General features: G+C 42.6%; 1 protein-coding gene across 6 annotated transcripts in view; it reads left to right on the top strand.

Moving 5' to 3' along the window:
* Nucleotides 1-26,355, top strand: part of SEMA5A (semaphorin 5A) — a 477,874-nt gene that overhangs the window by 159,559 nt on the left and 291,960 nt on the right. For all 6 annotated transcript variants that reach the window (XM_079918531.1, XM_079918532.1, XM_079918535.1 and 3 more), the window contains one exon: nt 14,054-14,250. In XM_079918531.1, coding sequence (XP_079774657.1) covers nt 14,130-14,250 — 121 coding nt within the window. In that variant the 5' untranslated portion in view covers nt 14,054-14,129. The remainder of the gene's footprint in view (nt 1-14,053; nt 14,251-26,355) is intronic.

Raw genomic sequence — 26,355 nt, 5'->3', positions numbered from 1 at the left:
TTCCAAACTAGCGGTGGTGGGCAGGGCGGGTCACCGGGACATTGTAGGCTGAGGGGTACCATAGGTAGTTCTTAATTTTCACAAGGCAAAATCAAGCAAGCAGGCATCCTGCAGCGGTGTTTAGCCCCCTTTACCGTTAAGGAACAGCATGCCAAATTGATGCAATCTGTCATTGCTTTTCCTGGACTTGTATTTAGGAATCATTCTTTTTGTGTTTCCATTAACATATCCACCATCACATAGCTTTTAATATTTTGAAGTGCAGAATTTAACACAGTTGGGGATTACTTTAAACCACGGAGATCTTTATTGTAATGTCCTCAATGACCTTTCCACGTTTCAGGCTAATGAACTGAAGAATAAAACACCATGTGTTCACAGCACGTCTGCGTGTCCCCGCGTTGCATTATGTGCTAATCGTTCGATGTTTCTGTGGCTGCTAATTCATGGTCTTCGTTGACTTGTTCTCCTGAAATCTCACCTAATAGATTGATTCCTTGTGAGGGAACTTGTAGTTTTCCATGGAAACGCCCCTGAAACTTGCCGTGAGCACTCCTCAGCGGCACTGGCAGAAAGTATCCAGGCCTTTACAATGATTTTTCCATCACTTAGTTCAAGGATGTCTTGGTTTCTATCCCCTCTAGGATCTAGTCGGTCAGTTGATAATACTTAATATCATACTGTCTTCTGGGTCCTGGGGACATCCAGCAAGCAAGACCCAGGCTCAGTCCTCCAGTTCTGATATTCTTGTGGGTTAAACAGGCCATAAACAGATACATCAGTTGAGTGATTTCACGTAGTTTTGAGTGACTTGAAGAAGTGAACGTAGAGGAATCTGGTAGAGGGGAAGAGGCTGTGCTTCAGCTGGCCTGATTGGGGAGGTCTTTCTGAGGAGGTGACATTGAAGGACACCTGAGTAATGAGAAGGAGACCCCTTGGAAGGACTTAGAGAAACAACCTCTGGACCTAAGGACCAGCAAGTGGCATCTGAAAGGTGATGAGCTGGGTGGGCGAAAATACCAGAGAGATGCGTGTATGCGTGTGCATGGCCCCAGCACGGCGCATGGGAGTGCTGGGGAAAGTGCAGAAGTGGGTGGGGACAACCCTTTAAAGAATACAGATGTTTTATTTTTGTTGATTCTTTGTTTCCAGCTGTATTGAGGTACAGTTGACAAATAAAGATTGCATATATTTACAGCGTACAACATGATGTATTTTTCTGGTTTTTTTTTAAGAGCAAATAAGGTGGAAATTTTATTGGAAAATTATCTAAACAATTTTATGAAACTTACGTAACTTCGATAACAAAACCTAAAAATGGTAATACACAATCACAACTGACTTAAGATCTTAGTAAAGTGAATTAATCAGTTGTAATAAAATAACAATCTGCCTTGATTTAGTTATAGTTAGGCCTGTAATGCAAAGGTGCTCCAGTATTAGGAAATCATATGAACATACCATATCATTAGGACAAACTGCAACGTGATGTTTTGATATATGTACACATTGTGAAATGATTATCACAGTCAAACTAACGAGCATATCCATCACGTCACCTAGTTACCTTTGTGTGTGTGTGTGTGTGTGTGTGTGTGTGTGTGTGTGTGTGGTGAGGACATTTCAGATCTACTCTCTTAGCACATTTCAAGCACACAATATGCTATTATTAATGATAGTCACCATGCTGTCCATTAGATTTCCAGAACGTATCCAGCCTGCATAACTGAACCTTTGTACCCCTTGATCAATATCTCCCCGTTTCTCCCACTCCCCAGCCCTTGGCAGCCAATTCTACTCTCTGCTTCTCTGAGTTTGACTTGTTTAGTCTCTTTACAAAGATTGCTCTGGTTGTAATGTAGATAATAGGCTTTGTTGCAGGGGAGGCAAGCGTGAAAGCCCCAAGACCCCGACTAGATAGGCTTCTGCTGAGTCCAGGGGAGAGAGGAAGTGGCTTCATGTGGGATTGCAGCCATGGAGGTGAGAGGGGGCCAGGTGTGTGATCCATAGGACAGGGTTTACTGATGGTGTAGAGTGGCAGGTGGGGGAATTAGAGAAGCCAAAATGACTCTAGCTGTTATGGGGAGGACTCAGGCAGGAAGCAGATTTGGGGAAGAGGGGCAACTGAGGGTTTGTTAGGTCCATGTTTGGTTGGAGGTAATTCTCTGCACTCAAGTAGAAGAGAAGAGAGGATGGAAGTTGCAGTGTCAGGGTCAGGTTGGAGCTGAGATACACATCTATGTTCACCTGCTGATGGTTGCTCTTCCATAACTTGAGCTCCCAGGAGGATGTGTAGTTGGTGAGCAGAGGGTGACACTAGATGCTAAGGCCATCTCATAGTTGTTCAAGGGCTGGTGCACATTCATCACCATCTGGATTAAATTATGATCAGTGAGGTCTCAGGCTCCAGGATTGGTGAATGATGCTGCCAGTCACTTCACGAAATTTCTGTCCCTCAGGAAACACATATTCAGGCCCAACTGAAGTCAGTTGGTAGAAATAGAGCACCTGCTAATTTTTTTTAACCAGAGGATCCATGTGTCTAGCAGAGCTCCCGACTCCTAGTCAATAAATGATAACTGCAGAAACGCGGTATATGCTGGGATGGTACCTTCAGTGTAGCGAGATGACCATTTATTTGGAGCCAGGGATGTACCTGTTAGAATTGTTAGCTCTTCTGTTTATCTGTGGGACCTCCTCGAGTCTTCACATCTGTAGACTAGGAGAGAATGCTAATACTTATTTTACAGGCTTATTTCAGGAAAACAAGAGATGTATTAATGCTGTGCATCACCACATAACCTTCTTTGCAGTTTCTTGTATTTTATTGTACTCCGATTAGCAGAATCTTTGATTTTGATATGATATGGCTCAGTAGTTTTTTCTTATGATGAGAACTTTTAAGATCTACTCTCTTAGCAAATTTCAAATATGCAGTACAATATAGTTATTTTTTATTTTTGTAAGGATTTCTTATTCTTGTTTTTAATAAACGGACCCCAAAAATGTAATGAGTGCTCTTGAGGTCTATCTTTTTTGTCCTTAGACCAAAGAGTGCGACACATTTGAACTCAAATGAATCAGCTTTGGTGTATTGGTCCACTGGCCTAATAGGTATCATCAGACATCACACACAAGGGCCATTCCCAACTGAAATCTGAAAACACCAATCAGAGGCCTTTTCACTAAATAGCCTAGTTTTCCCAAGTGTATCAGTAGGCTATTATCTGTAAATTTATCTGATACAATTTCAAGGTATTTGCATTTTCACCCTAGAATAATGAATTTACTTCTGCTGTGAATTGTAATATATTCCTTTTTTTTTTTTTTTTTTGTCTTTTGATTTTTCAAGTGGTTCCAGCAAATTATGGTGTGCCAGAATAAGTTACTCAAACCCCTCAGAGTTCACACACTTCAGTTATATCTTCCATGTGCTTTCATGTTTCCAGACCTGGGAGACTTCCTCTTTTTAGCTGGTCTGCCTATAGTAATCCCTTCATCCCTTTGACCACTAATTGGAAAATTATGACATTTAGAAAGGACATTTCTCAAAACCGTGGGAATCCTCATATTTGGACCAGATGTTAAGAGAATTTTAATAGAGGAATAAAACATCTGTGACAATGAATAGTAGAGTCATAGAAGGAAAGGGAACAAGAATTGCATTTTAATGGAAGCATAAATATTGATTAGAAGGTAGAGAGGTGTATGTTGATCTACATTGTTTTTCTCCATTAACTCATTCCTCAGGTGGTAACTTTTTGTGTCTACTACATCCTGTATTGTCCAGAGGTTGAGAGTTTCACAGCCTATTTTAGAATGAGGCACACACACAGGCAATTGTAGTTCAGGGTGATAACGACTATAGTAGAAATGAGTGTTGATGTACAGAGGGGCCACATGGGGATGGGGTGGGGAGTGGAAAAAAGTCAGAGAAGGCTACTCAGAGATGAAGCTTAAGAATTGGAACTAGAGGCAGGGAAACCTGTCAAAAACAGCTAACCATGTAGACGTGAGAAATAGAGAGGGTTGGTTAGGGTGGGGAGTGGGGCATGATTCTAAATATGGGTAAAAGGGAAGAGTTGTCAGAACACAGAGACAAAATGACACATGACCTTTGGGAAGATGAAGGAGGAGAGAATGGTGGGTGAGTCCTCAGAGAGAGAAATTGGGGTGGGGTGCACTTTCATTTAAAGGGAAGACGGGAGTAAGAGTTCTGGGTGCAGTAAGCACACAGGGAGATTGGGGTGTTAAGGAAACCAGGGAGGAGAGGGTTTGCGGAGATATTCAGTTGGAGAGGTCATGGGCGCAGATGCCATGGTGACAGATGTCCAGTTGCATCAGCTTACCGGACTTGGCAATCAGAAGGCGACCAGTGACGCTGACCAGAGCAGAAACGTTGGGGAGCATTCTTTTCTTCCTGCCAGTGTTGCATGCTTTTGCAGGTCATCATAGACATCACACCTTCTAGGTGACAAGAGACAAAGTGGCACTGCAGCTCCTGCCTATCTCACCTAAAAATGAACGGGAGCTATGAATAGTAATTGTCACATTATGAGAGTCATTTATAATGTGATTATTTTGTTCTGTCCCTATGAGTTTCCTCTCTCTAGATAAATCCTTTAGAAATTGTCAATATAGTTATATTGCCTTGAAACACCCGTTATTTAAGGGTTTTTTTTTTCACTCTTAGAAAGTATTCCTGTTGATTTACCTATTACAGAAGTAGATTGAATGAACCTTCTCTTAGTTTTAAAACCTGCTGACAGATAAAATTAATATTGCCTTTGTGTAAATGATAATTTTATCAAATGGACTTCATTTATTTTTATGGTCCCTCCAGGCGATCTGGAGCTAAACAAGGGGAAAAAGACAAAAGTGTAATAACAGTTCCCTTTGAAGAGAGATATAAAATAAGGTCGCTGGAGCTGAACCATTATTGAAATGTGTAAAATACGTCAATGTTTGCTTTTTCCCATTTTATTCCATGAAGTCATTTTATATAGCCATAAAATCCTATCTCATCTCAGTTCAGATACGATGAAAACCTATGAGTAATAAAGTCATTTTCTTACTCAGTTACCTGAAGGTGGCATCTGGCAGTGTTTCTGTACTTGAGGGCGGTCAGTGTTTTCATTAAGACATTCCTAAAAACGTTGCACTAATTCATTTGTGTTAAACCTCTTTTGGCTGAAATTTGGCAGTGACGGTACATGGGTTAAAATAATATAAAGAGGATCCAATTTTCATAAAAATGTACCTAAAAAGTGAAGATGCAATATGTCTGGTGAACATCCTGATTGCCCTTATAGACTCAACGCAATAACAAGAAAACTTTAATTTTGCTTTATTTCCCAAAGAATAAAATGTTTGGTTATTGTTTTTGAAAATGTTTAGAAGAATCTATTTACTTGAACACTGTGCATTAACTTAAGTTTATTGTTTTGTTGGTTTTTTTTTTTGCGTTACACGGGCCTCTCACTGTTGCGGCCTCTCCCGTTGCGGAGCATAGGCTCCAGACGCACAGGCTCAGTGGCCATGGCTCACGGGCCCAGCCGCTCCGCGGAATGTGGGATCTTCCCGGACCGGGGCACGAACCCGTGTCCCCTGCATCGGCAGGCGGACTGTCAACCACTGTGCCACCAGGGAAGCCCAAGTTTATTGTTTTATTGATTCTTCATTTAATCCCATTTCCTGCTCAGTACCTAGAATGTCTGACATTACTACTAGGAAAGAGCACAGATTCATTCAACAGGTTCCTTCCAGCCATGAAGACAGTGAAGGCTTAGATGCTCCCTGACCTTTATTCCCCCTTCTTTGAACACTTGAAATTGAACCCCTTCAGAAGCCATAGCTTCTGTCTTCTTCATCCATTCAGAGGGATTCCTCCCTTTTCTATGTTCCCTAAGACTTTGCTCCTACTTCTAGGATAATTTGGTAATTATCAAAAGGTGGACTTTTACTTGCTTGACTACTTATACCTGTGAGCTGGAAATGCCCAGACTGTGTCCTCTTCTGTGTTGGAGGGCTGTCCCTTGCCCACAGGTGGCATCCTTCAGTATGACTGTCTGGATTAAGGATGCCCCCTGTTTCCAGGCCATGGGTTCATCTCTTACGCTTTACTCTGGGGAGAAGACTGTGTTTCTGGGGGTAATTCGGGTTGTTTGAACTTGCGGCCATAAATGTGTGGTTTCACCAGCGTGAGCAGGAAGGCTGAGTGTGCCAGGCAAAGGGTCAGAGGGTTTTTCTCCTGTTTTGACGTGGCCTGACACTGCACACTTGATCTTACCTTAATCTGTAAGATCCGTTCAATCCATTTGAGCCTTCGCTTTCTCTGCTGCAAAGTGAAGGGAGAGATGAGGTGATTTCAGCCGGCCCCTCCACCTCGCGGATTCAGTGAGTTGTTGACTCACTTCCTGTCTCCTGTGTGCCAAGGGGCTGCATAAACCCTCTGACAGTGGTGCCTGTTCAGTGGCAAGGGATGCGTGAGTTCTGGATGCTGCTAAATAGAACGTCGGCTGCGTGACTTCTGATTCATTCAGATGGCCGATTCAGCTTGTCGGATTGCATACATTTGGGGCTGTAACTGCGTGTTCAACCCGCAGCTTGTTTACGAAACGCGAAAGGTTATATGACTTTCCATGGAACCTTGGTGAGGAAGCAGGCACTGTAACTGGTTCCTCAGGGTTTCCCAGAAAGGATCTGCCACCTTGGCTGGAGTAGGCGGCCGCTGTGTGTGCAGAAGGTGGAGGCCAGCCTTGACCTTGGGTAGTGGGAAGACTTGGGGCAGCAGTGGGGCCCGAGGCATCAGCAAACATGCAAAGAGTGTGCAAGGCTTACCCAGAGGACCGTGGCTAGGCGGGAGGGGCTGAAGGGAAGCCTTGGCACTGGGAGTAGTGGAGGTGGAATTAGGAGGAGATGGCTCGTTGGTGGAAGGGCAGAGTATTCTCTTCGGAAAGCAGTGGAAAATCCTGAGAGGGTTTGAATAGGGCAAGGCTGTTTACCTGGCAGCAGCTGACGACTGTGCAGTAGATGTTGTAACACCATGTTTGGCTGTGCCAGGGCGTGCGGGAATCAGGCTCCACGGTTTGTTCAGATGATGGACTGATTTCTTCAGTGGTTCTGCTGCTTTCGGTTCGGGCTGGGGCTTTAGTCTCTGGGGGAGTGTTTCATCTGATCCCATGGAATAGGGCCAAGAGATGGATGGAAAGATGAGGGCAAACACAGACCTTTCAGAAGAGCTGTCCATCCCCTTCTTATAAATCCTGTCGTTGTGCTCCTGATGTTACAACAGACTGTAAGTTTTTACAATTGAGATGCGCACGCGAAGCATCCTCCCAAGGGCTGCTGTGCTCCAGTGGGTGTGGGGCTCGGCTTCCTGGTCCTCTCCGAGCAGCTCATTGGTCAGTTCTCTCACCTGACTTCTCCATCTTGTCTGCAATGGAGGTCCTAAAGCCATCAGGTAGGAGCCGGGCTGGCAGAGTTTCTGTGGACTCTCTGAGTTGCGCCCATGCATCTGGCCACTTCCAACTTTACGGTGGGTCAGAGATTCAGAGGAACACCAGCCTCCCCTGAAAAAAAGTACGTGAAGCTTATTTTGGCTCTGGTTTTATTCATCACTAGTTAGACTTTGTTCCTGAAGCCTAACTTCTTGTGTAAGCTTTCATTCTTTTGATTTCTATTTTATCTGACAGCAGTTTTTTTTTTAACTAAAAGGAACAGTTATTTTCTATTCCCTAAAGCCTATTCATCTGCAGTGTGGGTGTGAATGAGAAATGTTATTTATTGCACAAACATGTATATATGGAACTTTGCTTATTTAGATCAAGCTTATAGAGGGAACGTACTCCCACATCAGGAAACTAAAGGGAAGGCTTCAGAGATTTTGAAGTAGATGCAACAAAAATGCTTCTGTTTTGTAGCCCAAAGTGGCCTGCTGTAATGAATCTTCCTATTGGCAAAATCAACTTGTTTAGTATTGTCACCAAACGTACTTTTAATTTTCCAGAGGTGGTAGGATGAAATTCGAGCAACTTTTATGGAAATTGATCCTTTGAAAATTCCTTCATCATATATTTCCCCAATGTAGCAAAGAGTTATAATTAACATGACTTTCGTTTTTATTGAAATTTTACTGAAATGACTCAATACGAATTCAGTTGGGTGATTTATATAAGCATATTTAAAAATAATCTTTCAAGTGATGATGGCTTATTTAATTTCTAAAGAGGGAGAGGTATTTTGTTACATACAAATCAGAGATTCTCAACCAGGGCGATTTGACAAAGTCTGGAGCCCATTTTGGTTGGCACAGGTTGGGGGGTTGCTACTGGCATCTAGTGGGTAGAGAGGCCAGGGATGCTGCTAAAGGCACAGAACAGCTCCCAGAACAAAGAAGTACCAGGCTCGAAATGTCAATAGATTGAGCACTAAAATCCCTGATATAAATATGCTTCTCCCCACCCCACCATAGTCCACTGAGAGGTGAGAGTCCAGGATGGAAGGACCTGATATGTAGATCTGAGCCTGTTTTGAGTAAAGGACTATTCAACGAGTTAGCTTTGCTTGGTAGGATACTCAGAAAACCCTAATGTAAATGAAAACTGTGAATGCCCCTCCCTGGTACCTTACCAGGCTGACTGTTTACAGTACCTTTATTTTAAGAACAAAGGTAACGTGTTATAGTCCGAAAATTATAAACTTCTAAAAATCACCTGTTCTCATTAAATGTGCTTCCCTTAGCTTAACGTGGCAAACATATAATTTCATCTCATCCCCATAGGACCATGGGTCTGTCCCATTTTAGCAGCTCTTTCACTTGACAGGGCATTTTCTTCTCTAATCATCACTTTCAACATCCCAGGGAAGGAACGTGTCAGGCACTTGCATTATTCTCCTTCAGCTTTCCTTCGGGAGGCAAGATGTTAGGATTGAGATGGGAATGCATGGCTATTGGAAATACAGGACAGGTCCAGTTGGCAGTTGTCTGTATAACTTGTTTCATGGTTAACAGAAGGGGATTCTCTGTTGGCTTGGGTCTGACACACTGAAAACTATCTGCAAGAGAGGAATTTGCTTTTAGCCCTAGGGTGACCTGAGCTCAGTCTCAGAGGTCGAGACGGCCATGCTTCCATTCATTTCTGTGATGGACGCTGTTCAGTGGGAGTTGATGTGTCAGAGATACTGCTCTGGGTGCCTGCTGGCTGCCAGGTGGGGGTATAAGTGCTTGGTGTCCTGCCTGCCACACAGCTAGCTAGCACTTGCTGAGAGTTCACTGTTACTTTCACTATCCTTCCCATAATTTTTTTTTTTTTTTCTGTACATGGGCCTCTCACTGTTGTGGCCTCTCCCGTTGCAGAGCACAGGCTCCAGACACACAGGCTCAGCGGCCATGGCTCACGGGCTTAGCCACTCCGTGGCATGTGGGATCTTCCCGGACCGGGGCATGAACCCGTGTCCCCTACATCGGCAGGCAGACTCCCAACCACTGCGCCACCAGGGAAGCCCCTTCCCATAAGTTTTTATCATCACCATTTTGTTTTGATGTGGGGCAGTGATACTTTACCTGCAGCCCTTTCCCGAGTGTACTGTTGAGGGTGCTCCAAATCTCCTTGCTCTGAACAGATCAAAATTACATCTAAAACAACTCTAACAGGACTTCCCTGGTGGCTTAGTGGTTAAGAATCCTCCTGCCAGTGCAGGGGACACAGGTTCGAGCCCTGGTCCGGGAAGATCCCACATGCTGCAGAGCAACTGAGCCCGTGAGCCACAATAGCCCTTGTGCCTAGAGCCCATGCGTGCTCCACAGCAAGAGAAGCCACCACAATGAGATGCCCACGCACCGCAATGAGATGCCCGTGCACCACAACGAAGAATAGACCCTGCTCGCCACAGCTAGAGAAAGCCCGCGCGCAGCAATGAAGACCAAACGCAGCCAAAAAATAAAAATAAAAAAATAAAATAAAACGCCTCTAATGGGTGTTACTCTTTTTAAACTTAATTTCTTATTTTATATTGGAATATAGTTGATTTACAATGTTGTGTTAGTCTCAGGTGTACAGCAAAGTCATTCAGTTCTACATGTACATCTAGCCATTCTTTTTCAGATTCTTTTCCCATATAGGTTATTACAGAATATTGAGTAGAGTTCCCTGTGCTATACAGTAGGTCCTTGTTGATTATCTATTTTATATACAGTATTGTCTATGTGTTCATCCCAAACTCCTATTAAGATATGTCATTTGGTAAAATGTCATGTCCTAAGTCTCAGGTCAGAGGGAGAAGAAAGATGGGCTGCTTCATGTATTTGCCTCCAGACTGGAGTTCAAGAGCAGTCTCCAGTTTTGCAGACTGTGACCCCTTTTCCAAGAGTGAAATGAATCATACTTTCAATTTTAAAACCCAGGAAAAAATAGCACGTGTGCCTCCATTGCCCATTACAATGTACTGGCCTGGTCAGGGATTATGGACCCATTGGACAGATGTATCCTTGGCTCCCAGTTTTTCTCTCCTTTCCTTCCCCCACGTTCATGCTCAGACTCTCTCCCTCCTCTGGAAACCATACTCTTGCCTCATCATGATTTGCAGCCCCTTCACTTTTTTCTCTGCCTAATTTGGACATTTCCATCCATGGGAGGATTGAGTCAATGGGGCGCAAAATATGGAGACTGTGAAATTCGATGTACCCTCCACTTCGTGTTTTCTCTATGTTGACGTATCACCACGTACTCGTGTGCACACCCCTTGTTAAAGAAGAGGCCCCTCTCCTCCCTTTCATAACCACCCTCTCTACTGGAACCTTAATAGTTTGCCACCCCTGTTTTTCTGGATCTTATACCACCTCTCCCTCTTAAATCACCAGTCTCTTCTCCACTCCACTCCTCAGAAAAGAAGCCACATTTAATGATCTGTTTTCTGTACCCTAAAATTTTCTGAACTTTGGTCCTTCCATGCTTACCTGATTTCATTGAATTTTCTGGGGTTACCTAGCATTCAAGTTACCACAGATATTCTGTCGCACTTTTTCTTCATCTGTTCCCTTCTTGGTTTCTCATGTCATGGACTCTGTCTCCTGTTTTTCTGAAACTGACCGCAGAGTTGACCATTGACTGTCCTTTTTTTTTTTTTTTAACATCTTTATTGGAGTATAATTGCTTTACAATTGTGTGTTAGTTTCTGCTTTATAACAAAGTGAATCAGTTATACATATACATATGTTCCTATATCTCTTCCCTCTTGCATCTCCCTCTCTCCCACCCTCCCTATCCCATCCCACTAGGTGTTCTCAAAGCACCGAGCTGATCTCCCTGTGCTACGTGGCTGCTTCCCACTAGCTATCTATTTTACGTTTGGTAGTGTATATATGTCCTTTGACTAAAGCCAGTAGTCTTCACTCTACCTCATCAGGGTACAGTGGACGAGGCCTCTTTCTATTTTTTATTAAAATTTTTTTTAACATCTTTATTGGAGTATAATTGCTTTACAATGTTGTATTAGTTTCTGCTGTATAACAGAGTGAATCAGCTATACGTATACATATATCCCCATATCCCGTCCCTCTTGCGTCTCCCTCCCACCCTCTCTATCCCACCCCTCTAGGTGCTCTGGTACCAGGTTCATCTCCCTGTGCGATGCAGCTGCTTTCCACTAGCTATCTATTTTACATTTGAGACCTCTTTTTAAAATGTGTTATTTCTATCTTGGCTCCCATGGTGCTGTGTTCACTTGATGCGCTATATCTGTTCTCTTGTCTCATCTTCGTGTGGTTACTTTTCTTGAACAAATTCTAAATAAACACTTCTCTTTAGCCCTTTTTTTCTCTCGTGCTTTCCCTTGGTGAGGCTCAACCACACCCATGCTTTTAAACATTGCAAAGATTATATGCTGTCTCTGAATTCTTTTCTTTCCTGAGCATCCAACCTGGATTTTCCACAGTCAGCTGCATTTCCTTAAATATTCTCTTGGCATCTTAAACCCAACATGCACAAAACCAAATGATCATATCCTCCTCTAAAACTTCTTCTGTTGATTATCATATTTTAAAAAATGACATGACTGTCCTCAAAGTGACTCACATTCTTTATCTTCTGTCCATCTGTGCCTCTTTGCTTTCTGTTCCTCCCAGTTTAACAGATTAGAACAACCACCATTTATTATATTTCACACTTTGGGGGTTAGGAAATTGGACAGCGCTCAACTAGTTGATTTCTTTGCTCTTGTGATACTAAAGTTACTCAGTGGGTTTCAGCTTTACTCATATATCAGGTGCCTTGGTGGGACTGGCTGGGAAGCTGGGCTTAGTGGGAAATATCACCAGGAGGACGTATATGTGGTCTCCCTGGCATGACAGTTTCAGGGACATTGGGCTTCTGACCCAGTGTCTCAGTGCCCCAGAGGAGACAGGAAGTAGAAACTGCTAGCCTCTTAGGGTATGGGCTTGGAAACTAGGGTACCATCACTTCTGACCCAGTGTCTCAGTGCCCCAGAGGAGACAGGAAGTAGAAACTGCTAGCCTCTTAGGGTATGGGCTTAGAAACTAGGGTACCATCACTTCTGACCCAGTGTCTCAGTGCCGCAGAGGAGACAGGAAGTAGAAACTGCTAGCCTCTTAGGGTATGGGCTTAGAAACTAGGGTACCATCACTTCTGTTGTATCTGACTGAGCAAAGCAGTCAGAGAGCCAACCCAGATTCAAGAGAGGGGGTGAAGATCCAGCCTTCAGTGGGAGCAAGGTCGAAGAAGCTGTGGACATCTTTAATTTTCTGTACTTTGCCTGACCCGTCACACTGAGTGTTTGCTGGGTTTACCTTAATTTCTGTTCACATTGACCCCACCTGAAGTCACAGCTTCCTTTCTTTCTCTTCTGAACAATTGCTGTATCTTCAGTTTAACTTCTCGACCCTTCTGCTCTTCTTTAGCCGATTTCCTGTGTATGCTATGGTGAGAATGATTACTATTTCTTCTAATGTTAATATACTGTGGTAGCTTATTGCCTAAAAATAGAGACCTCAGACCTTAGTATCATTCATTCACCTTCCAAATCTTAACCCCACATTCTCTCTAAGCTGCTTTCCATCTCTCCCCTTTCTATCCCCTGGGGTCAAGTACAGTAAACTGTTCCCAACACGTGTTGCCTACTCATTCCTCTTGGCCCTCCAGTGCATCACTTCATCCTCTTCTGGATTACTTCCAGAAGTCTCCATCTGTTGAAATCCTCTTTATCCTCCACGATTAAACTCAAATATGAAGTCTTCCTTTGACCCACCCTTGATCTCTCTAAGTAGCAGTCGTACTCTCTCTCCTAACCCCCAGAGCGCTCCTGCTTCTTTTTATGATTTTCTAACAGCTTGGATTATGGTTATTTTTATAAGCCTGTCTTATTTTAAAGCTTATTAATCTTTTAAATTATTCGTAATCTTTAAAGTTTCCCAGCTCCCAGCACGGCAATTTCATTTCACCCAGTAGGTGCTCCGTATAGGTTTTATTTGATGCACACTTGATCTCTAGCCAAAAACTTTGCAGGAAGGTCATCTGTAAATTTCAAAGGAGAAAGGCACCCACTGTGGATGATTTTTAAGAGCTGGGTAGATAGTATTCATCAGGTTATTAGTCAAGGACAATGGTCATGGCCTTATTTAATAGGGGCTTTTGTATTTTGAAAAGGGAAGGGGAGGGATTCTTAGGGCATCCACATGTAGATCTGCATTTGCATGACCGGGCGAGAATGATGTTCCAAGGGAAAACCAATCGATGGTCACAACTCTGAAACTGAATTCTTCATGGGGGTGGGGACGATGATGACTTGATAGAGCTTAAACTTGAACATTCTTCTTTTATAATCAATGGGTTATCTCATAAAATTATTGGGAGGAAAAGAGGTCTAGATTGAGACATACATTATTACATTTCTGAAATATCTCCTAGAAAAAGGTGTGTTTGTCCAAGCACTGCAAGGCTCTTTTTTTTTAAAGGGCGTGATGGGGCTTTACTAAAAGACCAGCCACCAGAAAACGTGAACCCATGTTAATGCACTTGTTCTCTTTTGCGTGTTTTAGGCACTTTCCCCACATGACGGGACAACGAGCTTCTGGTTAAAGACAAGTGTCCAGAGCCTAAGGTCTCCTGCCCACCATGAAGGGACCCTGCATCATTGCGTGGCTCTTCTCAAGCCTGGGATGGTGGAGACTCGCCCAGCCGGAGACAGACGCATCTCAGTGCCAGAGAGCAGAGCACCCGGTCATCTCCTATAAAGGTGAGGGTCGAGCACTCTCTGATTGCAAAGGCACCATTTAAATGCTCGTTGCATACTCAGAATAGCAGTGGTTATCACTCTATCATTCTGTGAGTCTTGTTTTAGACATTGTTTAAAATCAGAGCAAAAATACAAAATCCCCCATCACAAGAGTTTCATATTCTGAAACTGATCACTATCTTACGAAGAATCCTCAGCCATAAAAAGAAACGAAACTGAGCTATTTGTAATGAGATGGATAGACCTAGAGTCTGTCATACAGAGTGAAGTAAGTCAGAAAGAGAAAGACAAATACTGTGTGCTAACACATATATATGGAATTTAAGGAAAAGAAAATGTCATGAAGAACCTAGGGGTAAGACAGAAATAAAGACACAGACCTACTAGAGAACGGACTTGAGGATATGGGGAGGGGGAAGGGTGAGCTGTGACAAAGCGAGAGAGAGAGGCATGGACATATATACACTACCAAACGTAAGGTAGATAGCTAGTGGGAAGCAGCCGCATAGCACAGGGAGATCAGCTCGGTGCTTTGTGACCACCTAGAGGGGTGGGATAGGGAGGGTGGGAGGGAGACACAAGAGGGAAGAGATATGGGAACATATGTATATGTATAACTGATTCACTTTGTTATAAAGCAGAAACTAACACACCATTGTAAAGCAATTATACTCCAATAAAGATGTAAAAAAAAAAAAAAAGAAAGAAGAATCCAAGCTCAGAATTATCATAGGCAGAACGTCCCATTGTTGAGGCCACTTTTACTTAACAGGTGCTGTCAGCCTCCTAGGCATTTGAACAGGGGGAGAAAAATGTGACCCACAGAAATAACAACAAAACGAAGCAAAACAAAAAAATTCTTCATTTCAGCATTTCCCAACAAAGCCTTAGTCCCACCACACAATGTACGCCTTTATCTCTATCTGGCATTGCATGGCAGACAGAATTGGTTTACTGTCTCAAATATGCCTACATATCTGTAGGATCAATTGATCAGTGTGTATACACATTCTTTTCTTCTTTAATTCATCAAAATTTATTTAGGGTTCTTTACACCCTGGACATTTCTAAGCATTTAAGGTGATAAGTAAACTAGTCTTTGTCTCTGTCCTCAAGGAACTTGCTCTTATATCATGAAACTGAGTATAATTAATCAGACATTGTATTTTAATAATTCATCCAATGAATAGTTTTGTGGTCTGTTATTTTGTAACTTTTGTATCGCAAAAGGATTTGAAATATATACAAAAATAGAAGAGTCTAAGAACACCCAGCCCCTGTATTTATTAATCCCTGGCCCACCTTTTTTCTTGCATATCCCCACCCGTGCTCTACCCACATTCACCAAATTATTTTGAAGCAAATTCAATAAATGATATAATAGTTTCATAATATTTCACTTCTTGGCTATCAAAGATAAGGAATTCATAATGCTATAATCACACCAAAACATCAGAGACCCAGACAAAAACCAATGCCATAAAATTAGCAAACATCCAGTGAGTACTGTGAGAGCCCTGATGGTCACAGGAATGCTTGTGCCTTGTTCTGGTAACAGTTGAACTGAGTCAGGAACGGAAGGACCTTCATCTATTGCAGTTGGCTGGTGTCGTCTATTGCAGTTGGCTGGTGTATGTCTTGAGTCTCTTCATCCTTCACTGTGTTTTGTTGTTGTTGCTCTCCCCTTGCAAATTAATTTTTAAAGAAACTTGAGTCCATCATCCTGCAGAGTTTCCACAGTCCAGGGTTTGCCCAGTTTCCCATTGCTGTCATTCGGACGCTCTTCTGTCCTGAATGTGTCTGTAAATTAGTAGTGATATCCGGGGGCTGCCCAGATTCAGGTGTGCATCTTTGTGTCTCTGCTGTGTCATGGGTGGTGCTGTGTCCTTCAACGGGATGTGAAATGATCAGTCATCGAGGATCACGGCCTAAATCTCCGGATTCATTCATGGGTGAAAAACTGGGAGTTTTTAATTTTACTATTCTTTTTTCATTTAATGGCTGAAATATTTCTACATAAAGTAGCCTTTCCTCCTCAACTATTTGAATATCCTGAGGGTGCAGCTGACATAGGAAAGGCAGAGTGAATGCTTACTTTTCTTCCCTTTACCGTTTTTGTAAAGAGCCTACTTAGTTGGCTCTCCAGCATTACCCAGAGGGGACAAATAAAATGTTATGTTTGCTTTTTTTTTTTAAAAAAAGTGGTTATTAGAATTATTTTTAATACATGGATTTCAATATTTGGTATATTTCCATCACTTGCAGCTTATGTTCTTACAGATGGTGAAATTGTCACATTTCAGGCCTAGGGGAGCCTCTTGAGGTTGGCCCCTGAGTTCTTTGGCAACAACCCAAGTGGCCTTGGATGGCTTGATTATTCTCTAGGATAATAAGACTCCTCTTATCCATTTCCTTCCATTGACCTGAGAATCAGCCATTTTTATCTGATTCAAGCATAGCGGTGATCAAAGTAGGTGTTTTCAGTGTATAGAGCTAAGGAAAATGTTCTTTAAAACACACCAGAAGTTGCTCTGGATACTTCCAGTTCATCTCCAGGATTCTAGGGACTTTCTGATCCTCTTCTATTTTATGTCTCTATCTTTCTTTCCTGTGCACAGAATCCTGTCTCTGCAGGTCAGCATAATTATTCCTTTGCCTTTTCCTGTAATTCATACTTAGTCATTTCAGAATAAAAGTTCTGTGCAACTTTAGTCCTTATTGAATACAGAAAACCCTTTCGGATGATTTTTCTTCTTTTCTTTTAGTCCTCAGGGTATAAATCTCACTGGAAAATGGAAGCAAAATTAGCACCTTGAAATCAAAACAATTTCCCTTTGTATGGTAGTGCCACCAACTCAAAATCCAGTTAATTTCATTTGTTTAATTTCACTTTTGATTTTTCGAGATTTTCAAAATTTACATTACATTATTCTGTAGTGTTTTAAAGTCAAATTAATAAAACAAGCGGTGTTTAGAGGAACTGTTTTCCTTACCTTGTTCACTCTCTCTGCCTTTAGCTCACCTTTTAATTATAGTTTATAGTTTATGCTTCTTTTTAAATATAAACCAAACTCCACACACACATACACATGCACATATATATTCATACCCTCTTTTCTTAAAAAGTAGCATGTATACAGAGTTTTCTCTATCTAGCATTTTTTGACATCATGATATGCCCTGGAGTCCATGTCCCAGTAGTATGGGTTTATGTCACTTCTTCTCATGGTCACATAGCTCTCCTCTATGTAATGAACTCTAGTCTACTCAGCAACTCCCTGCTGGGAGAAGTGATCAGGTATAGTGTTACAATGTGTAATGACTCCTGCACATACATCTTTTGATATTTTTGCAAGTGTAACATTGACAGAGATTCCTGGAATTGGAATTGCTGGGTCAAGGGGTGAATGCAGTTGTAGTTTTGCTAGATACTCCCTGATTTCCTTTCATGAAGGTTGCACCATTTTGCATTCTCATTGCCCTGGATAGGAGTATCTGTTTCGCACTAGACTTTCCAACCGAGTGCACCGTTAAGCTTTGGGATTTGGGAAAACCCCATAGCTCATAAATGGCATCTCAACATATTTTTAATTTTCATTTTTAAAATTTGGAGTGAACGTTCAACAGGCATTTAATAACTGCCTGTATATGTACCGGGAGTCTGTGCTAAATATGGGGGAGATAGAGGTAAAAAAACTAGTTCCTTTTAAGGGCCTAGAATATCTTGAGGAATCTAAACCAGAAGGACCGTTGCATTACATTGTATTAAGGGTCCTCTCGGGTGTCTTTGCCGGGTGCTGTGTGAGCCCAGGGAAGGGGTGTCGGAACCAGACAGCCTGGGCTGTAGAGGAATGGTTAAGGAGGGTTTCTAGGATGCAGCAGTGCCAGAGCTGAGTCCCAGATGATTGTTAGAAGGTGTTTATGAATCTCATGAGGGGCGCACGGCAGGTTTTGGCAAGTGTCGAGTACAGTAAGCCATGAAATGTCAGTTCAGATTACAGAGAGGAAGTAGACGGAGATGAAACTTACAGTGAGGAATCAATAATGCACGGCACCAAAAGGCATCTCAAGAAGTCCCCCTCTTGTCTGCACAGGCTCACCTTGGAGGATGGAGAAATGCTGGCAGGAAGAGCAAATTCTGGGGCCGCTGCCGTGACCAAAGGGGGCAGCGGTGAGGGCCTGAGCTACGGGAGTGGTAGCAGAAATGTAAAGAACTGGGTGGATTCTGGAGATCTGAAGAGGGAGTTGTTGATGTTTTAAAGGATATAAGACAGGAGGAAGCAGGAGGCACTGAGAGTGAGCCCTGAGCTCTTGGCTGTTGGTTCCAGACGGGATAAAGGAGGGGAATCTGAAATGATGTTAGATCGAGAAAGCTGAGTTCCTAGCTGCCATCGGATGGAGTTAACTAATTGAGAGTAGGTATCATGGGAACCAAGAAAGGAGAGCTTTTTCAAGAGGGAGGTGGCCGTCAGAGTGTCTGATGATGTAGCCAGTTCAAGGCACCTGTGGGCCAGAAGGTAGAGTGACAAACTCATCCTGATTTGCCCGAGACTTTTTTGGGATATAGCACTGAAAGTCCTACTGTCTTCTGGGAAAACTGGGACAGGTGGTTACCTTCCCAGAAACTCTGTCAGCAATGGTGTATTAGTTTCCCAGTATTCCTGTAACCACATACTACAAACTGGGTGGTTTAAAACAATCACAATATCTTCTCTCACAGTTCTGAAGGCTAGAAGTCCAAAAGCAAGGTGTCACCAGGGCCACGCTCTGAAAGCTCTAGGGAAGAATCTTTGCCACTTCTTAGCTTCGGGTGGCTGTCAGCAGTCCTTGGCGTTCTTTGGCTTGTGGACCCATCACTCCAGTTCTCTGAGTCTGTAGTCACATGGCATTCTCTCTGTGCGTCTGTGTCTGTTTTCTCTTCTTTTTATTTATTTATTTTTATTTTTTATCATCTTTTTTTTTTTTTGGCAGTACACGGGCCTCTCACTGTTGTGGTCTCTCCCGTTGCGGAGCACAGGCTCCGGACGCGCAGGCTCAGCGGCCATGGCTCACGGGCCCAGCCGCTCCGCAGCATGTGGGATCTTCCCGGACCAGGGCACGAACTCATGTCCCCTGCATCGGCAGGTGGACTCTCAACCACTGCGCCACCAGGGAAGCCCCCTCTCTTTTTTTTATAAGGACACAAGTCATATTAGGTTTAGGGCCCACCGTCACCCAGCATGACTTCATCTTAATTAATTACATCAAGGCCCTATTTCCAAATAAGTTCACAATCATCACAGGTACATGAGGTTAGGACTTCAACATATCTCTGGGTGGGCGTGGGGTGGACACATCAACCCGTAGCAAATGGCATTTATCAGAGCAGTTTCGCAGCAGTGCTGGGAATAAAACTAGATGCTCATGAGTGAAGGGACAAAGGTAAGGTGAAGAAATAGACATCAAAATTACTCTCTCAGTTGGCAGGGACATGAGGACAGGGAACGGCTTTTAAGAGAGCATTACTTAATCATCCTTAAATGGTACTGGTGAAGAGAGAAAAGACGGGGGATATAATTGACTAGACAAAGTCCCCGGGGCTATAGGAGGGGATAGGATACTGGGCACAGGCGAGGGATTAGCTCACAGGAAGGAGACCCCACCTCCAGCCAGCCCAGAGGGAGGGAGGCCAGGGCACCCAGGATGCAGGGCAGTTAGAGGGAGGGAGTACCTGGGGACCTCCATCTTGGCTGAGAAAGGAGTATGCAGGCCATGGGCCAAGAGTATGGGTACTTTAGGAAGGAAGTGCTTCTCTTAAGAAAGGATAAGACTGTTGATCAAAAACAGACATAAAAGATTCCCTGCGGTTGTTTGGAGCCCAGTCAGTCCTTGAAATGGCTCCTGTTATAGCTGAGCAGGTGGCCGTGGCTATGCCCCATAAACACTCTTCTGTGCTCAATACAAGAAAGTTTGAGAAGGTATGATGAAACACTTGTAAGAGAGAAATAAAGGAAGGGCTGGATCGTCTTGATGTTTACCATCTTGGTTTCTGGGTACATTTAAAATTTCATGATTTAGCATTATACGTTGGAGGCACTCTGCACAGGAGGCTGCTCAGGAAGAGTCTGCAGGAACATCTCAGTACAAGTAAGCACCTTTCATTGAAGTCTTGTATGATTTACTTGGCTGGGCAGAAGGTGCTGGCAGGATCTTTTTTCCCAGCCTTGGGAAAGTATTTACCACTTCGGGCTCCACTTGTCTTGTGGAGTTCGTTGCTCAACAAGCCCTAACAGCTTGCTGTGTTTGCAAGGGTACTCCCTTGACTGCATGTTCTGGAATATTTATCCCTGCTCGTGCAGTGGCTGCTAAAACACCCTGACCCATGACAGACGCACCCTTCACACTTAGGTCTGTGTCGTTTGCTTAAACGTCTGTTCCAATAAAGGGGGGGAAATCGTGACCCTTCAAAACTGCATGTTTCTCAGCACGCTTACTGAATCTCATAACTGTATCCAAAATGAGTTTTAAATGTTTAATGTCCACTTAAGGCGATAGTGCCCTATTCTGCTTTTGTTCGTTTAATGATTAAAGTTTACCCAGCACGCTCGCAATTTAGAGAGTGTGCTCCAGTTATAGGAATCGGGCAATTTCACATAACACACAGAGAAAGACCACCGCTGGGGTGAGTCATGCTGTACTCAGGCTTACTTTGTCTTGCAGTTTTAATATCATGACTAATTTGGAGGCCTTTTTTCAGTGTCTTAGCTGACAGCACTTAGTATTTTTTTTAATTTATTTCATTTGAAATATAGTTGATTTACAATGTTGTGTTAATGTCTGCTGTGCAGCAAAGTGATTCAGTTACACATATATATATATATAAAAATATACATATACATCTATATATGTGCACATTCTTTTTCATACTCTTTTCCATTATGGTTTATCACAGGATATTGAATATATTTCCCTGTGCTCTACAGTAGGACCTTGTTGTTTATCCATTCTATATATAATAGTTTGTATCTGCTAATCCCAAACTCCCAATCCATCCAGTCACCCACGTCCCCTCCCCCTTGGCAACCACAAGTCTGTTCTCTATGTCTGTGAGTCTGTTTCTGTTTCGTAGATAGGTTCATTTGTGTCGTATTTTAGATTCCATATATAAGTGATATCATATGGTATTTGTCTTTCTCTTTCTGACTTACTTCACTTAGTATGATAATCTCTAGTTACATCCATGTTGCTGTAAATGGCATTATTTCACTCTTTTTTTATGGCTGAATAGTACTGCATTGTATATATGTACCACATCTTCTTTATCCATTCATCTGTCAATGGACATTTATGTTGTTTCCATGTCTTGGCTATTGTGAATAGTTCTGCTATGAACATAGGGATGCCTGTATCTTTTTGAATTATAGTTTTGTCCACATATTTGCCCAGGACTGAGATTGACAGCACTTAATATTAATGCCCAAGATGACTTCTGCCTGCAGAATCAGGCCAGGTGCTGTTAATTCTCCTCTCAGCTCCCTGGGATCTCTATCTGTAACTCCTGGATGTTCCTGCTGAGTGTCTTCCTACTTCTGGATTTGTTGTTTGGCCTGAGAATTGTTTTGGAACTTATGGAAGAACTGTATGGATGATTGACACTAGATTAGCAACATTTGGCCCCAGGTCGGAGGGACTCGAAATGGATATTCCAGCTTGCGCCATCACTGCGACCGGACTGGGATGTGGCATGTGGCCCTCGAGTTTAAACAACTGCCTTATCCCCACATGTAGCCTTGGGTGATTCAAAAAACCATGACCGAAAGGGGCCAACCCAGGATTTTATACTCGGGTTCTGTTCCCATACTACAGGATGAATGATGATTTTTCACGGATCCTGTGTTTTTCTTTCAAATGGTATTACTATATTCCATTGCCTCCTGTTAAAGGCATTGATGTGTTCGGTGTTGACAATAAAAATGTGTGGCAAGTTTTGTAACTTTCTGTTGGCTCTTCTTTATGTTAACTTACTGGGAGCCCCAGCTCTTCCCTACCTCTGAGAGGCTGTCTTTCTCCCAGTCTGGAGGGTGTCATGTACACATTTCCTCTTTCCCTGTTAACTGCCAACCCTGCCCATGGACCTGCCTCTTACCACTCTTCCCTTGACTGGCTCACAGACCTCGGGACCACTGGCATTGCTTGGCTCACCACCTGCTCCCCTTGGGGCTCCATACCTGTTCTGGGGCTCCTTACGTGTGTCCCAGGATCCCACGCCTGTCCCGTGGCCTCATGCATCTCCCATGGCTCTATAGCTGTTGTGTGGCTCTTCATGTGGCCTCACAGCCCCATGCACATATCAAGGCTCCATGCCTGTCTTGGGGCTCCATACCTATCCCATGGCCTCATGAACATCCCAGGGCTCTATACATGTCCCACGCTGCTCCATTTTCTCTCTGGGTTTTTGCTGTGCGGTGTCTCATGCCCCAGATAGGCATGTGGCTTCATGATCCTGGCTGGATTTTATCTCTTCTCCTAGGATCTAGGATGCTCATCATCACAGGAGGGGCTGTTGTAGATAATTTCTAGAGTCCCTGTCAGGTTTCAGAGATTTCAGAGTCTTTGAGCATGTAAAGACCTTGATTAAAATTGCTTACAGTATTTCTCCCTGTTCTTCTAGTCTCAGATCTGCCATTTGACCTTTATAAATCATAAGTGTGTATGACTGCATGACAATGGCCCACTTTCTCCAAGGAAGAATTAGGAAAATTTATTTTAATTAAAAATAGATTGCATAAAATTCATTTTAATATTTTCATGTGAATCTGATTAAATAATAGCAAGATACCGATTACTGTTGAAAAGTATCTTGAACTCAATGCTTTTCTTTGTAAAAACTAAAATTTACATAAATCAAGTGTGATTCTCTTTGGTTTCATAACGGGTTATGAGTTATCCTCCTTTGCGTTTATTTGGGAAAGAAAAGCGTTGTTATGGATCCTATAAAAAGTCATTTGACCCATCAATAATATAAATTCTGTTATCATGCAAATGAATGAATGTTTCATGTAATGTAATCTCAAAGTTATGTGGGCAAAATATTTGAACCTATATGCAAATGAAACAACTAAGGTATAAGTACACTGCCTATTCTATAAGTTAAAAGCTGCACTTGGTAATACATTTTTTATTTTAAAGTCTGTTGCTAGTTTGCTATCTGAAAAAATGGAATATTAAAAAACACACCACTTTTCAACTCTACAATGTAGGAATGTAATGATCATTCATGAGTGCATAGAGGTGTTAGAAGAAAATGCACTCATGGTAAAACCACTATGCATTATTCATTGAGTGACTTGGTTGCAATACCTGTGTTGTACTTTTGTGTTGTTATTGATCTTCGATTGATGAAAGCTGAGGGTCCCTGTTGTATGATTTTTATAAACACTGATTAAGTTCTGATGAAAATAATTTATTGAGTTTTGAGAATGATCAATAACTTTTGGATTACTTTTGTGTTCTAGCGCCACTAATGAAATAATTTGTAAGATTCCACATCTATATTTTATCTTGAGATAATCAATTTTTGATTGATTTGTCTGGGTGGGGAAATAGTTTCTATTATTCTGAGACTGCAAATGGAATACTTTATAAGTTAAGTAGTTCAAAGGGATTGCATTAAAACTGGGGATAAGAGTTTGTGAAGTTATTGTCAGGACTCTGATTTAAAACAATCATTTCATTGGGCCTCAAATGGTATGTTATTGTATTTTATTTATGTTTAAGCATATTATAGTCTTTCTAAGCATTGAATGGGCAATTTGTCCATTTCTCACAATGATGATAGATAAAAATCTAATCCTTTTTTTATTTATGAGTAAGAGTTGGAGATTAAATGTAGGGTGAATAAACTTTTAATTAAGCAATATTTTTTCTTGGATTTATGACTTCTTGTCTTCTTCTAATATCAAGGCAGGGTAATCTGCCATGGTCACATTTGAGGAGACAAAACATTACTCCCACTTCAGCAGACAGCAGTGCTGACATTTTTCTGTTATCAATATAACAAAGAAAAGACTACACTGAGGTTTCTAAAACTTATTTAGTTTGTGTACTAATTTAGTCAGCACCATAACCTTTTATTTTCCTGAAGCTTTTTAAAGAAAAGGAGTTATTTTTTTTTTTAATTTCTCTTTTGCTTTCCCATTTCCCTCATGTAAGTCAGGGATAGACTTCAGAAAGCCTCATCACATGTGTCACGTGAGGCAGGAAGCATTCTCATTCATAATCAAGAGTGCGGTGATAATGCATGCTAACACACCAAATGAATAGATTCTTCCAATCTGTAAGATGACAAACTTATCGTAATGCTATTTAACCATTGCCACCTTGAAAGCACCTCTGGACTGCGTGTTAGATACACTACAAACCCTATTAAATAAAATCAATGAAACGAGACCCTGGTGCCAGGAACAGCTGGACTGGTGGAGCGCTCCTGGTGGCTCTCAGAGGGTGATTAATGATTGTTATTCTTATTCATATTTTTTATTTTTGTGCCACTGGAGTCCCTCACCTCATCACACAGAGTCTTTAGCTTCTGCTTGTTTGAAGATAAAACCAAAGCTCCAGTTCATTAATAATTCAATCAATCTTTATTGAGTGCATATGATGTGCCAGAAATGGTTTCAGTCACGGGGTTACCCCAATAAGCGAAACAGTAGAAATCTCGGCCTGTGCTGAGTTTACGTTCTATTAGGGGAGACAGACAGTAATAAGATGATATAATATAGACTGGGTTATATGGTGCTAAGGGCTGAGGAAAAACATAAAGCAGGGAATGCATTAAGGAAGGGAGGGGTCTTGCCGTTTTCATCAGGGTAACCAGGTGTGCCTGGCATTTACCTGTTGCCTCTGTCCCCACAGCTGTCCCTTTTATATTTCACGTTGTACAACTGGTCAGAGAGTCAGTGAAATTTCTCAGCCTTCTGACCCAGCTGGGTTCCTGTTAGGATGTGTGAATGGGAGGAACCAGCAGTTGCTGAGGAGGCTGGAGGAATAGTGAGGATCATATTTATGCCTGCATAGCGTGGCTGAGGACTGAGGCGATCCTAAGTCCCCACTTGGGGAGTAGGCAGTCACAGCTTGAGTCACAGCTGCTTGAGAAGAGCACAGCAGCAGGAACAGGCTTGTGGGGTCCAGCCCAGCTTGTTAGCAGCTGCTCATCTCTGTGTGGCATGCATTCTTCCTTTGTTCTTTATCTTCCAATACCTTTACAACCAATTCCCTATATTAAATGTTCTCTGTTTGAGGTACCTAGTGTGGTTTCTCTTCTCCTGACTAAATTGTGCAGTATACAGAATGACCCATTGAGTCAAGGCTTAAGGAGGTGAGGGGGCAAGCCATGGGGATAACTGAGGAAAAAGCGTTCCAGGCAGAGGGAAGAGCAAGTGCCTGGGCCCTGAGGTGGGAGGGTACTTGGCAGGTCTGAGTAAGAGCAGGGAGGCCAGTGTGGCCTGAATGGAGGCAGTAATGGAGGTGAGATTGGAAGGATAATAAGGGCCAGGTTCTGTAGGGCCTTTATGAATTTGACCTTTATTTTGGGGGGTGGGCACTGGAAGATCTTGAGCAGAGGAATGATAGTGTAAGGCACTAACATGACTTAAAGGGTCACTCTGACTGCTGTGCTGAGGACAGCCTGAATTGTGCTTGGGCGTGTGGGATTTAGGGCAGTGAGAGCGTTTTGGGGACTGGTGGGTGATCTAGGCTGGTGATGGTGGTGGCTTAGTTGAGAGTGTTAACAGTGGGCACCAGGGAGCAGTGGCCTTATTCTGGATGGAGTGTATTTGGAAGTCAGGTCCAAAGTATTTCCTTTCAGATTGTATATGTGCTGTGAGAGGAAGAGAAAAGCAAGAGAGACTCTAAGGCTTTTGGCTTGAGCGATTGATCAGAGTGGAAGTGCTATTTACTGAGATGAGAAAGGTTGTAAGAGAGTCACACTTGGAAGGAGTTTGGGAGGCTCAGTTTTGGACATGTTAAGTGTGAGATGTTTCTTTAGCATCCAAGTGGAAATGTCAAGTAATCAGCTGCGTATACAAGTCTGTATTTCTGGGGAGCGATTTTTTGAAAACTCTATGA

Source organism: Stenella coeruleoalba (assembly GCF_951394435.1).
Source record: "Stenella coeruleoalba genome assembly, chromosome: 3".
Classification (NCBI taxonomy): domain Eukaryota; kingdom Metazoa; phylum Chordata; class Mammalia; order Artiodactyla; family Delphinidae; genus Stenella; species Stenella coeruleoalba.
The sequence above is the reverse complement of the archived record's forward strand: the minus strand, read 5'-3'. Positions and strand labels throughout refer to the sequence as shown.